Below are 15,749 nucleotides of genomic sequence, written 5' to 3'. Positions count from 1 at the left end.
TGCTAGCCAACATAGCCGAAAGATTCAAGCTATTTATACGCTTTCGGTCTATATTAGCTACTGTGTTTCAGACACACTTCTGTCGTATCTACTTGTTAACCTATTTAATTTAATATTACGTTATTTTGTGTTAGTCAGCTATAGTAGCTGGCTGGTTAAGTTAGCATTAGCCTGGTCGCTAATGATAGCTAGCTAGCTAACATCCCCGAACATGAGCTCCCTAAACTACTCCCCTCCTGTTAAAGAAGAGGAGGTCTGCTGGACGGAGAAAGAAGCTCTGGGGCTGAACATTGTCGTGAAAGAGGAGAAGGAAGAGGAGGATGTTACAGTAAAACAAGAAGTAGAGGGTGAGGCTGTTACAGTGAAAGATGAAGAGAAAGACGTTTCAGTTAAACAAGAGGAAGAAGAGGATGATGCTGTGTTTGGAGTGAAGAAGGAAGGGGAGATTACTGTCACATTAAAAGATGAAGAGGAGGAGATAGGAGATCTGAGTAACACCAGTAAGTACCACCTTCAATTAGTTTTTAACTTTGGATATTCGGAGTTGGCTCGTCAATACCTCTTCAACGGAGGGTCCTGGGATGATGACTGATATGTCTAGAATCAGACGACGTAGAGAACAAGCTACCCCTTGTTTTCTCCGTTCCGTTTCCAAAAAGTGACTTAACATATATATTTGAGGAGGGTCTATCTGCTGACCGCAGACTGGGGGGCCACGGCATGTAGTGATTTTAATGTAGTGATGTTTTACTACACACCGTGACCCCCAATAGAGCCATGTGAGAGTTGGGTTGGCTACACCAAAGATTATGGATATACTGACAAGATGTCTCTCCGTCCTAACAAGGGGAGTCGTTGTCCACAAAGCTGCACTGTGGGTTGTCTATCTCCCGCCTATCCTGTCTTTGGATTGGTGGATACATCTTATTATTGTAATCTATTGTTTATATTCTATGAGGGTTGTTGACGTCAACCGCCTGTATTCAATGGAGAGAGATGCTAAGCTACTAGCATGAATATGCATAGCGATCTGGAGACAAATCCTATAGTGTTTTATCAAAGTTGTCGGTATGACACGTGTCCACATAACAACTTAATCATTACGAAACTTCTGTTAGATCTAGTAAACCTCACGTAGCAAATAAGCCATTCATTTTGTTGTTGACCAAATTCAACACTTTTCACATTGGGTTGATAATTGTTTCCACTTGGATACAACCAACTGTAACCTACTGGCATGACCTAGAGAGATACAACCTACTGTAATCTACTGGCATAAACTACAGAGATACAACCTACTGTAACCTACTGGCATGACCTAGAGAGATACAACCTACTGTAACCTACTGGCATAACCTAGAGAGATACAACCTACTGTAGCCTACTGGCATGACCTAGAGAGATACAACCTACTGTAGCCTACTGGCATGACCTAGAGAGTTACAACCTATTGTAGCCTACTGGCATGACCTAGAGAGTTACAACCTACTGTAACCTACTGGCATGACCTAGAGAGATACAACCTACTGTAACCTACTGGCATGACCTAGAGAGATACAACCTGCTGTAACCTACTGGCATGACCTAGAGAGTTACAACCTACTGTAACCTACTGGCATGACCTAGAGAGATACAACCTGCTGTAACCTACTGGCATGACCTAGAGAGTTACAACCTACTGTAACCTACTGGCATGACCTAGAGAGATAAAACCTACTGTAACCTACTGGCATGACCTAGAGAGTTACAACCTACTGTAACCTACTGACATGACCTAGAGAGACACAACCAACTGTAGCCTACTGGCATGACCTAGAGAGTTACAACCTACTGACCTACTGGCATGACCTAGAGAGATACAAACTACTGTAGCCTACTGGCATGACCTAGAGAGTTACAACCTACTGTAACCTACTGGCATGACCTAGAGAGATACAACCTACTGTAACCTACTGGCATGACCTAGAGAGATACAACCTACTGTAACCTACTGGCATGACCTAGAGAGTTACAACCTACTGTAGCCTACTGGCATGACCTAGAGAGATACAACCTACTGTAACCTACTGGCATGATCTAGAGAGTTACAACCTACTGTAACCTACTGGCATGACCTAGAGAGATACAACCTACTGTAACCTACTGGCATGACCTAGAGAGGTACAACCTACTGGCATGACCTAGAGAGTTACAACCTACTGTAACCTACTGGCATGACCTAGAGAGATACAACCTACTGTAACCTACTGGCATGACCTAGAGAGATACAACCTACTGTAACCTACTGGCATGACCTAGAGAGTTACAACCTACTGTAGCCTACTGGCATGACCTAGAGAGATACAACCTACTGTAACCTACTGGCATGACCTAGAGAGTTACAACCTACTGTAACCTACTGGCATGACCTAGAGAGATACAACCTACTGTAACCTACTGGCATGACCTAGAGAGATACAACCTACTGTAACCTACTGGCATGACCTAGAGAGATACAACCTACTGTAACCTACTGGCATGACCTAGAGAAATACAACCTACTGTAACCTACTGGCATGACCTAGAGAGATACAATCTACTGTAACCTACTGGCATGACCTAGAGAGTTACAACCTGCTGTAACCTACTGGCATGACCTAGAGAGATACAACCTACTGACCTACTGGCATGACCTAGAGGGTTACAACCTACTGTAGCCTACTGGCATGACCTAGAGAGATACAACCTAATGTAACCTACTGGCATGACCTAGAGAGTTACAACCTACTGTAACCTACTGGCATGACCTAGAGAGATACAACCTACTGTAATCTACTGGCATGACCTAGAGAGATACAACCTACTGTAACCTACTGGCATGACCTAGAGAGATACAACCTACAGTAGCCTACTGGCATGACCTAGAGAGTTACAACCTACTGTAACCTACTGGCATGACCTAGAGAGATACAACCTAATGTAACCTACTGGCATGACCTAGAGAGATACAATCTACTGTAACCTACTGGCATGAACTAGAGAGTTACAACCTGCTGTAACCTACTGGCATGAACTAGAGAGATACAACCTACTGTAGCCTACTGGCATGACCTAGAGAGATACAACCTACTGTAACCTACTGGAATGACCTATATATATAGGTATATATATATATATATACATACAAGCATTTCTAAACTTTTTTTCTCACTTTTATGGGGTATTGTGATGTGTTTATGAGGTATTGTCTGAAAGTTGATCATTGAAAAAATAAATCAATTTTATAATAACCAAATGTGTAAAAAGGGAAGGGGTCTGAATGCATGTATGTTGTATGTTCTAGGGCAGATTTTTTTTTTAAATTAGTATTTTCTTTCTACCAATTGATTGGTTGAAATGTTATGACGTGTATTTGTTCATATAGACACACCCCATGTGTTTAATAAAATCAACTGTATGTGCAGAACTTGAACTGAACTGATGCTTCAAGCGTTTGATTAAATAATTAACACACACAAATGACTTGAGGAAGCCAGAGGTCAATATAACCAGAAGAAAATAACCAATTCCCCACCTGCTGCTGGCCTTCGTTAATTCTGACGTTATGCTCCTGGAGTTTCCGGTAAAATAGGCAAACTTTTTCCATTTCCGTTTGAAGTGCCAATTTATCTTACCATTTCTACCGATCTGCGTGCCAGTTATGAACGAGTTGCAACACCTGTTTGGCTCCGCCACTTCCTGGGTCGGTGAAGTGAGGTATTACATTTAAGGATTAAATCATTTAAGGAATATATCCGAGTCTCACGCTCATCACCTGTGGAATGCGGGGCTTCCAGCGAGGTGTGGATTTAATAGTATGTTGTACCTAGTTTCCCTCCTTCAGGGAACAGTAGTTATAGTCATAACGTTAAGCTTGTCATATGATGAACTTTAACTTAAATACCGGATCTTGCTGTCGGACAGTTTTTTTGTATTCAGATCTCTGAAATGCTCTCTAACTACTTAACATTTATTGTCTCCTTATGTTACGCTGGGAAAACAGTTTTCATTGGAACAGAAATCCTAAATCATTTCAGTTTACTAAATCCAATGGTTCTAACCGAGAGTCACCTTAACTTTATTGACAACTCCCAAATGGATACTGTCATTAATGCGGTTCTTAAATAATTACGCATAATACTTAATACTGTAGCTGTTTAGTTACAGTCACATGTTCAACTATCATCAGCTGATCCAGGAAATCATTTTCTGCATGCCAGTCAAATGTAGTTCTTCATTCATTACACCGGTAAAGACAGTTATGCCGTGCTCCACGTTGGATCCAACATCCCAAACAAATCGATATTTATAATGTGTTATTGTCTACTTGATTTACAGTAGGGTCTCGTTAGTCCGTTTGGAAACGGAGATACTTAGCTCATAATGTGTAGAAAACTGTTCCTTGATGGAAAGGCTATTGTACAACACACAGAGCTATTTTCCTTTATTCAGGACATTTAGAATGACAACACATCACAGAGTAGCCTAGTGGGATTATTCACAAAATTATCTGGTGATCAGTTATGAAATGTCATGACAAAGACATTTTACTTTCCATGTTTCACCTGAAATATTAAATGATTTATAGTCCTAGGTCTATGTTGTTGTTAGGTGAAGTTATGGGTCCTACAGTAGGTTTTTGTTATTGTTAGGTGAAGTTATGGGTCCTACAGTAGGTCTATGGTATTGGTATAACTAGCAGTTTCTGCATTAGCATGGAGTTTCTGCAACCAAATTGCGTGCGCATTACCAGATATACTACATCCATAACTAGTGGTTTCCTCATTACCAGATATACTACATCCACAACTAGTGGTTTCCTCATTACCAGATATACTACATCCATAACTAGTGGTTTCCTCATTACCAGATATACTACATCCATAACTAGTGGTTTCCTCATTAGCAGGGAGGAGTTTCTACAACCAGATTGTGTGTGCATCGCCCTCGTGCGCCAATTTTTGCAAACACAGAAGAGGCCTATATTGGAGACCAAAAAGTTGTCTGGCACACTGCTTAGGATGTCAACAACTTTAATAACTTATTTCTAGCCTACAATCATCGATGTTTCTGCTAATGTGAAAACAAGACAAAATATCACTACAGTTTCTGACTTGACTGTCTTAAGACAGCATCACCTTTTACAGTGGATTTCTGCTGTTGTGGCCTTTAACCATCTGTCTGACTTTGTTGTTCACACAGGAGAGATACGGGACTATCGTGGATCCTCTGGGGAGCCTCAACATCATCATGATTCTGACAAGGCAGAGCAGAGTCTCTCCACATCAGAACACCTCCAGAAACACCAGCAGAGACCCACAGATGATCAATCTCATTGCTGCTCTGACTGTGGGAAAGGTTGCAAATCTTCATCAGAACTTAAAATACACCAGCAAGTACACACAGGAGAGAAACCATACTGCTGCTCTGACTGCGGGAAACGTTTCTCAAGATCAAATTCACTAAAAGTACACCTGCGAATTCACACTGGAGAGAAATCTCACCACTGTTTTGATTGTGGGAAGAGTTACTTAAGATTAAAATCACTAAAAGTACACATGAGAATTCACACTGGAGAGAAACCTTATAGCTGTGATCAATGTGGGAAGAGTTTTACTATATCTAGCTGTCTGACTATTCATCAGAGAACACATACAGGAGAGAAACCGTATAGCTGTACTCAATGTGGGAAGAGTTTCACTACATCTAGCCAATGGATTGTACACCAGAGAACACATACAGGAAAGAAATATCTTAGCTGTACTCAATGTGGGAAGAGTTTTACTCATTTAGGCAGCCTGTTATCACACCAGAGAAAACACACAGGAGAGAAATCTTATAGCTGTGATCAATGTGGGAAGAGTTTTACTCAGTCAAGCAACCTGGTATCACACCAGAGAACACACACAGGAGAGAAACCTTATAGCTGTGGTCAATGTGGGAAGAGTTTTACTAAGTCTAGTAGTCTTATTGTACACCAGAGAACACACACAGGAGAGAAACCTCATAGCTGTGGTCAATGTGGGAAGAGTTTTGTTACATCTAGCCGTCTTATTGAACACCAGAGAACACACACAGGAGAGAAACCTCATAGCTGTGATCAATGTAACAAGAGATACTCTGATAAAAGATCTCTGATTAAACATCAGAAAATACATGAAGGAGTTGTTTCATGATATCAATGAATTAATGTCACAATGTAGAATGTTTTAACATTGTAGAAGGAGTATTTTCATGATGTCACAATGTAGAATGTTTTAATCTGTTTGTGATAGGGGGCAGTATTTTCACGGCCGGATAAAAAAACGTACCCGATTTAATCTGGTTACTACTCCTGCCCAGAAACTAGAATATGCATATAATTAGTAGCGTTGGATAGAAAACACTCCACAGTTTCTAAAACTGTTTGAATGGTGTCTGTGAGTATAACAGAACTCAAATGGCAGGCAAAAACCTGAGAGATTCCTTTACAGGAAGTGCCCTGTCTGACAATTTGTTCTCCTTCTGTTGCATCTCTATCGAAAATACAGCATCTGTGCTGTAACGTGACACTTTCTAAGGCTCCCATTGGCTCTCTAAAGCCGCCAGAAAGTGGAATGGGGTGTCTGCTGTCTCTGGGCGAAGAACAGCAGGATAATTTGTAAGTGGTCAGCCTGGGGACAGTGACACTGGAGATGCGCGTCCACGAGACTACTCCATTTTTTTCTTTCAGCCTTTGAATGAATACAACGTTGCCCGGTTGGAATATTATTGCTATTTTACGAGAAAAATAGCATAAAAATTGATTTTAAACAGCGTTTGACATGCTTCTAAGTATGGTAATGGAATATTTGGAATTTTCTTGTCACGAAATGGAACGTCTGTCCTCAACAGGTTAACCTGTTGGGGCTAGGGGGCAGTATTGACAATTTAAAAACTGTTTTAAGAAGGTTATACCAAGGATAATTTTGCTATTTGATTTTGAACTTTAAGACTCATAGAAGTATCAATAAAGAAATATTCAAAAGTTATTTTATGTAAAACAATATTTGGCCATACTGCTATAACCCATACTAACGCATTGCATAACATTCACAACATGGAACAACAGTCCCCCAAAACATCCAAAGGAAGTTTGTTCTGAAGTGTCTGTCCTATATAAGAGAGATACATGTCTTTAACCCCTTTTTTTGCCACTTAAGTCTTTCCACATTGTGTTACGTTACAGCCTTATTCTACAATGGATTAAATAAATAAGAATCCTCATCAGTCTACACACAATACCCCATAATGACATCACAATACCCCATAATGACATCACAATACCCCATAATGGCATCACAATACCCCATAATGACAAAGAGAAAATATGTTTGGAGAAAAAATGTCACATTTGTTAAAAATAAGAAACATAAATACCTTATTTAAATAAGTATTCAGACCCTTTGCTATGAGACTCGAAATTGAGCTCAGGTGTGCATACTGTTTCCATTGATCATCGATGAGATGTTTCTACAGCTTGATTGGACGTGATTTGGAAAGGCACACAACCTGTCTGGCTACCACAGCATTCTGAAGCGATACGCCATCCCATCTGGTTTGTGCTTAGTGGGACGATCATTTGTTTTTCAACAGGTCAATGACCCAACACACCTCCAGGTTGTGTAAGGGCTATTTGAGCAAGAAGGAGAGTGATGGAGTGCTGCATCAGATGACCTGGCCTCCACAATCACCCGACCTCAACCCAATTGAGATGGTTTGGGATGAGTTGGACCGCAGCGTGAAGGAAAAGCAGCCAACAAGTGCTCAGCATATGTGGGAACTCCTTCAAGACTATTGAAGAAGCATTCCAGGTGAAGCTGGTTGAGAGAATGCCAAGAGTGTGCAAAGCTGTCATCAAGGCAAAGGGTGGCTACTTTGAAAAATCAAATATATATTTTGAACTGTTTATCACTTCTTTGGTTACTACATGATTCCATATGTGTTATTTCATAGTTTGATGTCTTCACTATTATTCTACAATGTAGAAAATGGTAAAACAAATAATTATAACCCTTGAATGAGTAGGTGTGTCCAAACTTTTGACTGGTACTGTATATACACTTACAACTGTATATCTCATGAATGTTTTTACATTCAGTTACATGAAGTCACTTTCTTACCACATCTTCCATAGTCCAACATGTAAGGAAAGCTTTTTTTAAATCAAAAGGGATGCTGCCAAAAATGTATTGAATTCAAATGGATTTACCCAGCCTACAAAGCACTACAGCCACTCTGTGATGACCAGTTCTGCTCTTTTATTGAGGGATCTAGTCTGGATTAAACCTCATAGGAAGACAGTTTTATCTTGTGGAGATTTCATTCAGGTCTCTGTTTAACGGGATTCTCTGTTTGTCTTTGGCAGGAGAGAAACCAGACTCTCACTCTGACAGCGGGAAGAGTCCTTCAGGGGAACCAGACCCAGAGACGCCCAAACCAGCGAGACAACACCACTGCTCCCACTGTGAAAAGAGTTTTTGCTGGTTAAGGAACCTAAAACTGCATGAGAAGACACACACAGGAAAAAAGCCTTTCCAATGTTCCCAGTGTGGAAAGAGTTTTACCATGTTAGCTAACCTGAAAAGGCATGAGAGAATACACACAGGAGAAAAGCCTTATCACTGTTCCCACTGTGGAATGAGTTTTACTAAGAAAGGGCAATTAAAAGAGCATGAGAGAATACACAAAGGAGAAAAGCCATTCCAATGTTCCCATTGTGGAAAGAGTTTTACTCTAATAGGAAACCTAAAAAAGCATGCGAAACTACACACCGGAGAAATGCCTTTCCAATGTTCCCAGTGTGAAAAGAGTTTTGCCGTGTTAGCTAACCTGAAAAGGCATGAGAGAATACACACAGGAGAAAGGCCTTACCACTGTTCCCACTGTGAAAAGAGGTTTATTCAGTTAGGGGACCTAAAAGCTCATGAGAGAATACACACAGGAGAAAAGCCTTTCCAATGTTCCCACTGTGAAAAGAGTTTTATTCATTTAGGGTACCTAAAAGCTCATGAGAGGACACACACAGGAGAAAAGTCTTTCCAATGTTCCCATTGTGAAAAGACTTTTAGCGTTTTAGCTAACCTGAAAAGGCATGAGAGAATACACACTGGAGAAAAGCCTTATCACTGTTCCCACTGTGGAATGAGTTTTACTCAGACAGGGCACCTAAAAGCTCACGAGAGGATGCACACAGGAGAAAAGCCTTTCCATTGTTCCCAGCGTGGAAAGAGTTTTGCTAAGAAAGGTCCGTTAAAAGAGCATGAGAGAATACACACAGGATAAAGCCTTTCCAATGCTCCCAGTGTGGAAAGCGTTTTACCTGGTTAAGCAGCCTGAAGGAGCATAAGAAGATACACACCAAAAAAGCCCTACCACATCTCTCTCTGTGTGGAAAGACATTTTCCCAGTCACAGAACCTGAAATCACATGAGAGAATAAAGGCGCTGTGTTCTGACTTATATTTTTGACTGAGAATTTGTGTTTTTGTTTATGCCACATGAAATAATATTGTTTATGATTATACCTGTCTATATAAGGTCCCACAGTTGACAATGCACGTCAGAGCAAACACCAAGCAATGAGGTCGAAGAAATTGTCCATAGAGCTCCGAGACAGGATTGTGTCAAGGCACAGATCTGGGGAATGGTCCCAAAAAATGTCTGTAGCATTGGAGGTCCCCAAGAACACAGTGGTCACCATGATTCTTTGATGGAAGAAGTTTGGAACCACCAAGACTCTTCCCAGAGCTGGCCACCCAGCCAAACCGAGCAATTGGGAGAGAAGGGCATTGGTCAGGGAGGTGACCAAGAACCCAATGGTCACTCTGACAGAGCTACAGAGTTCCTCTGTGGGGATGGGAGAACCTTCCAGAAGGACAACCATCTCTGTAGCACTCCACCAATCAGGCCTTTATGGTGGAGTGGCCAGACGGAAGGCACTCCTCAGTAAAAGGCACATGACAGCCTGCTTGGAGTTTGCCAAAAAGGCACCTAAAGGATTCTCAGACCATGATAAACAAGATTCTCTGGTCTGATGAAACCAAGATTGAAGTCTTTGGCCTGAATGCCAAGCATCACATCTTGCGTAAACCTGGCACAGCATCAGGCTGTGAGGATGTTTTTCAGCGGCAGGAACTGGGATACTAGTCAGGATCGAGGGAAAGATGGACGGAGCAAAGTACAGAGAGCTCTTTGATGAAAACCTGCTCCAGAGCACTCAGGGCCTCAGACTGGGGCGAAGGTTCACCTTCCAACAGGACAATGACCCTAAGCACACAGCCAAGACAGTGTAGGAGTGGCTTTGGGACAAGTCGCTGAATAACCTTGAGTGAACCAGCCCGGACTTGAACCCAATCTAACATCTCTGGTGAGACCTGAAAATAGCTGTGTAGCAAAGCTCCCCATCCAATCTGACAGAGTTTGAGAGAAGAATGGTAGAAACTTGTAACGTCATCCCCATGAAGACTGGAGGCTGTCATCGCTGCCCAAGGTGTTTCAACAAAGTACGTAGTAAACGGTCTGAATACTTATGCAGATTTTTCAGTTTATTATTTTAATAAATGAGCAAAGAAATATATATAATGTATTTCCTTTGTCATTATGGGGTATTGCTTTGTCATTATGGGGTATTGTGAGGTCATTATGGGGTATTGTGTGTCAATTCAGTATTTAAAATTTTTTTTTTAGAATAAGTAACGTAACAAAATGTGGAAAAAGTGACGGGGTCTGAGTACTTTCCGAATACACTGTATTGTTACACCATGTAGCAGCAGTATAGACCTAGTCTGTTCATTATATACATCTACATGATGTATTGTTACACCATGTAGGAGCAGTATAGACCTAGTCTGTTCATACATGATGTATCGTTACACCATGTAGCATCAGTATAGACCTAGTCTGTTCATACATGATGTATTGTTACACCATGTAGCATCAGTATAGACCTAGTCTGTTCATTATATACATCTACATGATGTATTGTTACACCATGTAGGAGCAGTATAGACCTAGTCTGTTCATTATATACATCTACATGATGTATTGTTACACCATGTAGGAGCAGTATAGACCTAGTCTGTTCATTATATACATCTACATGATGTATTGTTACACCATGTAGGAGCAGTATAGACCTAGTCTGTTCATTATATACATCTACATGATGTATTGTTACACCATGTAGGAGCAGTATAGACCTAGTCTGTTCATTATATACATCTACACGATGTATTGTTACACCATGTAGGAGCAGTATAGACCTAGTCTGTTCATTATAAACATCTACACGATGTATTGTTAGACCATGTAGGAGCAGTATAGACCTAGTCTGTTCATTATATACATCTACATGATGTATTGTTACACCATGTAGGAGCAGTATAGACCTAGTCTGTTCATTATATACATCTACATGATGTATTGTTACACCATGTAGGAGCAGTATAGACCAAGTCTGTTCATTATATACATCTACATGATGTATTGTTACACCATGTAGGAGCAGTATAGACCTAGTCTGTTCATTATATACATCTACATGATGTATTGTTACACCATGTAGGAGCAGTATAGACCAAGTCTGTTCATTATATACATCTACATGATGTATTGTTACACCATGTAGGAGCAGTATAGACCTAGTCTGTTCATTATATACATCTACATGATATATTGTTACACCATGTAGCAGCAGTATAGACCTAGTCTGTTCATTATATACATCTACATGATGTATTGTTACACCATGTAGCAGCAGTATAGACCTAGTCTGTTCATTATATACATCTACATGATGTATTGTTACACCATGTAGGAGCAGTATAGACCTAGTCTGTTCATTATATACATCTACATGATGTATTGTTACACCATGTAGGAGCAGTATAGACCTAGTCTGTTCATTATATACATCTACATGATGTATTGTTACATCATGTAGGAGCAGTATAGACCTAGTCTGTTCATTATATACATCTACATGATGTATTGTTACACCATGTAGGAGCAGTATAGACCTAGTCTGTTCATTATATACATCTACATGATGTATTGTTACACCATGTAGCAGCAGTATAGACCTAGTCTGTTCATTATATACATCTACATGATGTATTGTTACACCATGTAGGAGCAGTATAGACCTAGTCTGTTCATTATATACATCTACATGATGTATTGTTACACCATGTAGCAGCAGTATAGACCTAGTCTGTTCATTATATACATCTACATGATGTATTGTTACACCTCCAGGTTGTGGGGGGGCCAGTACAAAAAAAAATGCATGAATTGAAATGTATGTATTCACTACTGTAAGTCGCTCTGGATAAGAGCAACTTACAGTAGTGAATACATACATTTCAATTCATGCATTTTTTTTGTACTGGCCCCCCCGTGGGAATCGAACCCACAACCCTGGCGTTGCAAACACCATGCTCTACCAACTGAGCCACAAGGAACACAATGGAGTTCAAGTCCAAAGACTGAGATGGCCATAGAACATTTTTGATTTTATGCCCAATTAACCATTTCTTTGTGGATGTTGATGTGTCTTGCTGGAAGAAATACTTATGGCCAAGTTTCAGCCTCCTAGCAGAGAGGTAACCAGGTTTTGGGCTAAAAATATCCTGGTAGTGGGTAAAGTTTATTTATTTTATACAGTAATTTTTGCTCATCTTTATCAAGGCTATTAATAACTAGGTGCTTATTTTGATATCTAGTTATTTGACTGAATCAGAAATACAGATGTGGAGTAGAGGTTAAGTTTGTTTTAAATTCTCATAAAAAATCTGAACTAATCAAACAACACTTGTTGCTCTTTGCACGTGTTGATATAATATTGTTATTTAATGAAGAAGGAAAAACGTTTCCCTAAACTGCTTTATAATATTATAATTCAATGAAGAATAAAAATAGTTTTCCCTCCTCAACTGCGTTTCCTCCCTCCAGACAGCAGATGGCGATATGTGTCTTTCAGGCGATGTTTCTAGTGTGACGTATAATCTAGTGGACGGAACGCTTCTTCAACAACTGCAGCCACCTCGGTAGCTCGCCAGCCGACAAAGTCGGAATATTCAAGTTCTTTGGACAAATTCGTGTTGTATTTGCCACTATACATTAAACGTAGTTATGTGGAAACATCTAGCTACCCCATTAAATTAAATATTTACGTTGTAAGTCAACTGGCTGGCTGGTTAAGTTAGCACTAGTCTAGTCGCTAATGCTAACTAGCTATTATCCCCGACCATGAGTTCACTAAACTACTCTCCTCCTGCTAAAGAAGAGGTCTGCTGGACGGAGAAAGAAGCTCTGGGGCTGAACGTTGTCGTGAAAGAGGAGAAGGAAGAGGAGGATGTCACAGTAAAACAAGAAGTAGAGGGTGAGGCTGTTACAGTGAAAGAAGAAGAGAAAGACGTTACAGAGAAAGAAGAGGAAGACGCCTTCAGAGTGAAAGAGGAGGAGGATGTTACTGTGAAAGAAAAGGAGGAAGATGCCGTTTTTGGATTGGAGGATGAAGAGGGGGAGATTACTGTCACATTAGAGGAGGACGAAGAAGAGAAGACTGGAGAACTGATTAACACCAGTAAATACAGTGAGTACTATCTTATAAAACAGGGACATTGATCTGATTAACACCAGTAAATACAGTGAGTACTATCTTATAAAACAGGAACATTGATCTGATTAACACCAGTAAATACAGTGAGTACTATCTAATAAAACAGGGACATTGATCTGATTAACACCAGTAAATACAGTGAGTACTATCTTATAAAACAGGAACATTGATCTGATTAACACCAGTAAATACAGTGAGTACTATCTAATAAAACAGGGACATTGATCTGATTAACACCAGTAAATACAGGGAGTACTATCTTATAAAACAGGGACATTGATCTGATTAACACCAGTAAATACAGTGAGTACTATCTTATAAAACAGGGACACAAACCATTTTCAAGTCTTGCCATAGACTTTCAAGACGATTTAAGTCCAAACTATAACTAGGCCACTCAGGAACATTCAATGTCATCTTGGTAAGCTCCTCCAGTGTAGATTTGGCCTTGTGGTTTAGGTTATTGTCATGTTAGGACGGTTTTCTGTATTCAGATCTTTGAAATGCTCTCTACCTACGTAACATTTAGTGTCTCCTTATGTTACACTGGGAAAACAGTTTTCATGGGCACAGAAATCCTAAATCATTTCAGAGTTTGCAAATCCAATGGTTCTAACCGAGAGTCACCTTAACTTTATTGACGACACCCAAATGGATACTGTCATTAACACAGTTCTTCAATAATTACACATAATTCTTAATACTGTAGCTGTTTAGTTAGTCACATGTTCAACTATCATCAGCTGATCCAGGAAATCATTTTCTGAATGACAGTCACATGACAAACATCACGACATGCAACAACAACCAAAGTGCTTCTTCATTCATTACTCTGGTAAAGACAGTAATGCTGTGCTCCACGTTGGATCCAACATCCCTAACAAATTGATGTTTATAAAGTGTTATTGTCTGCTTGATTTACAGTAGGGTCTCATTAGTCTGTCTGGACACAGAGATACTTAGCTCATAATGTGTAGAGAACTGTTCCTTGATGGATAGGCTATTGTACAATACACAGAGATATTTTCCTTTATTCAGGACATTTAGAATGACAACCCATTACAGAGTAGCCTTGTGGGATTATTCACAAAATTATCTGGTGATCAGGTTATGAAATGTCATGACAAAGACATTTTAGTTTCCATGTTTCACCTGAAATATTAAATGATTTATAGTCCTAGGTCTATGTTGTTGTTAGGTGATGTTATGGGTCCTACAGTAGGTCTATGTTGTTGTTAGGTGAAGTTATGGGTCCTACAGTAGGTCTATGTTATTGTTAGGTGAAGATATGGGTCCTACAGTAGGTCTATGTTATTGTTAGGTGACGTTATGGGCCAATTTGGGTACATTTATTTTACAAACGCTCATTGACAGACTGGTAGCAAAGCTAGTCAAGGAGCATTTTACTGGTTGAAGTGTTTTTTTTTAAGTATAAAGCAGTTGATTTGCTTAACACATATTATATTAAGCAGGACATTCAAATGAGCCTAACAATTATAATCCAAAGTAGTGTGAAATATACTCATAAGCAACCTGGAAATGGAGGCTGTTTTTGCTGGCAGCCTGTAAGTTTCCCCACTGTGGTGAATTAGTGAATAGACAACGGAGCTTCATGTTTCCTTGAGTAGCACTCCTGATCTTTCTTTGTAATATTCAGAATACATTGTGAAAAACCAAAATCTTTTCTCACCATTTTTGCTCCATGCAGATATACTACATCCATAACTAGTGGTTTCCTCATTACCAGATATATACTACATCCATAACTAGTGGTTTCCTCATTACCAGATATACTACATCCATAACTAGTGGTTTCCTCATTACCAGATATACTACATCCATAACTAGTGGTTTCCTCATTACCAGATATACTACATCCATAACTAGTGGTTTCCTCATTACCAGATATACTCCATCCATAACTAGTGGTTTCCTCATTACCAGATATACTACATCCATAACTAGTGGTGTCCTCATTACCAGATATACTACATCCATAACTAGTGGTTTCCTCATTACCAGATATACTACATCCATAACTAGTGGTTTCCTCATTACCAGATATACTACATCCATAACTAGTGGTTTCC

The 15,749-nt window shown here is 39.8% G+C and overlaps 1 protein-coding gene and 1 long non-coding RNA gene across 2 annotated transcripts; both read left to right on the top strand.

The window, feature by feature from the left end:
* The first annotated feature begins 468 nt into the window (after positions 1–468).
* LOC115152503 (uncharacterized) lies at positions 469–5,561 on the top strand. The gene is made up of 2 exons (XR_003867516.1): positions 469–500; positions 5,221–5,561. It is a non-coding gene; the product is annotated as an uncharacterized LOC115152503 (long non-coding RNA).
* Positions 5,562–8,423: 2,862 nt separating this feature from the next.
* On the top strand, positions 8,424–9,613 carry LOC115152495 (zinc finger protein 883-like). The gene has a single exon (XM_029697361.1). It carries the CDS (start codon positions 8,605–8,607, stop codon positions 9,319–9,321), a length of 717 nt encoding a protein of 238 aa, XP_029553221.1. The 5' UTR covers positions 8,424–8,604; the 3' UTR covers positions 9,322–9,613.
* Positions 9,614–15,749: the final 6,136 nt, after the last annotated feature.

Source organism: Salmo trutta, chromosome 17 (genome assembly GCF_901001165.1).
Source record: "Salmo trutta chromosome 17, fSalTru1.1, whole genome shotgun sequence".
Classification (NCBI taxonomy): domain Eukaryota; kingdom Metazoa; phylum Chordata; class Actinopteri; order Salmoniformes; family Salmonidae; genus Salmo; species Salmo trutta.
The sequence above is the reverse complement of the archived record's forward strand: the minus strand, read 5'-3'. Positions and strand labels throughout refer to the sequence as shown.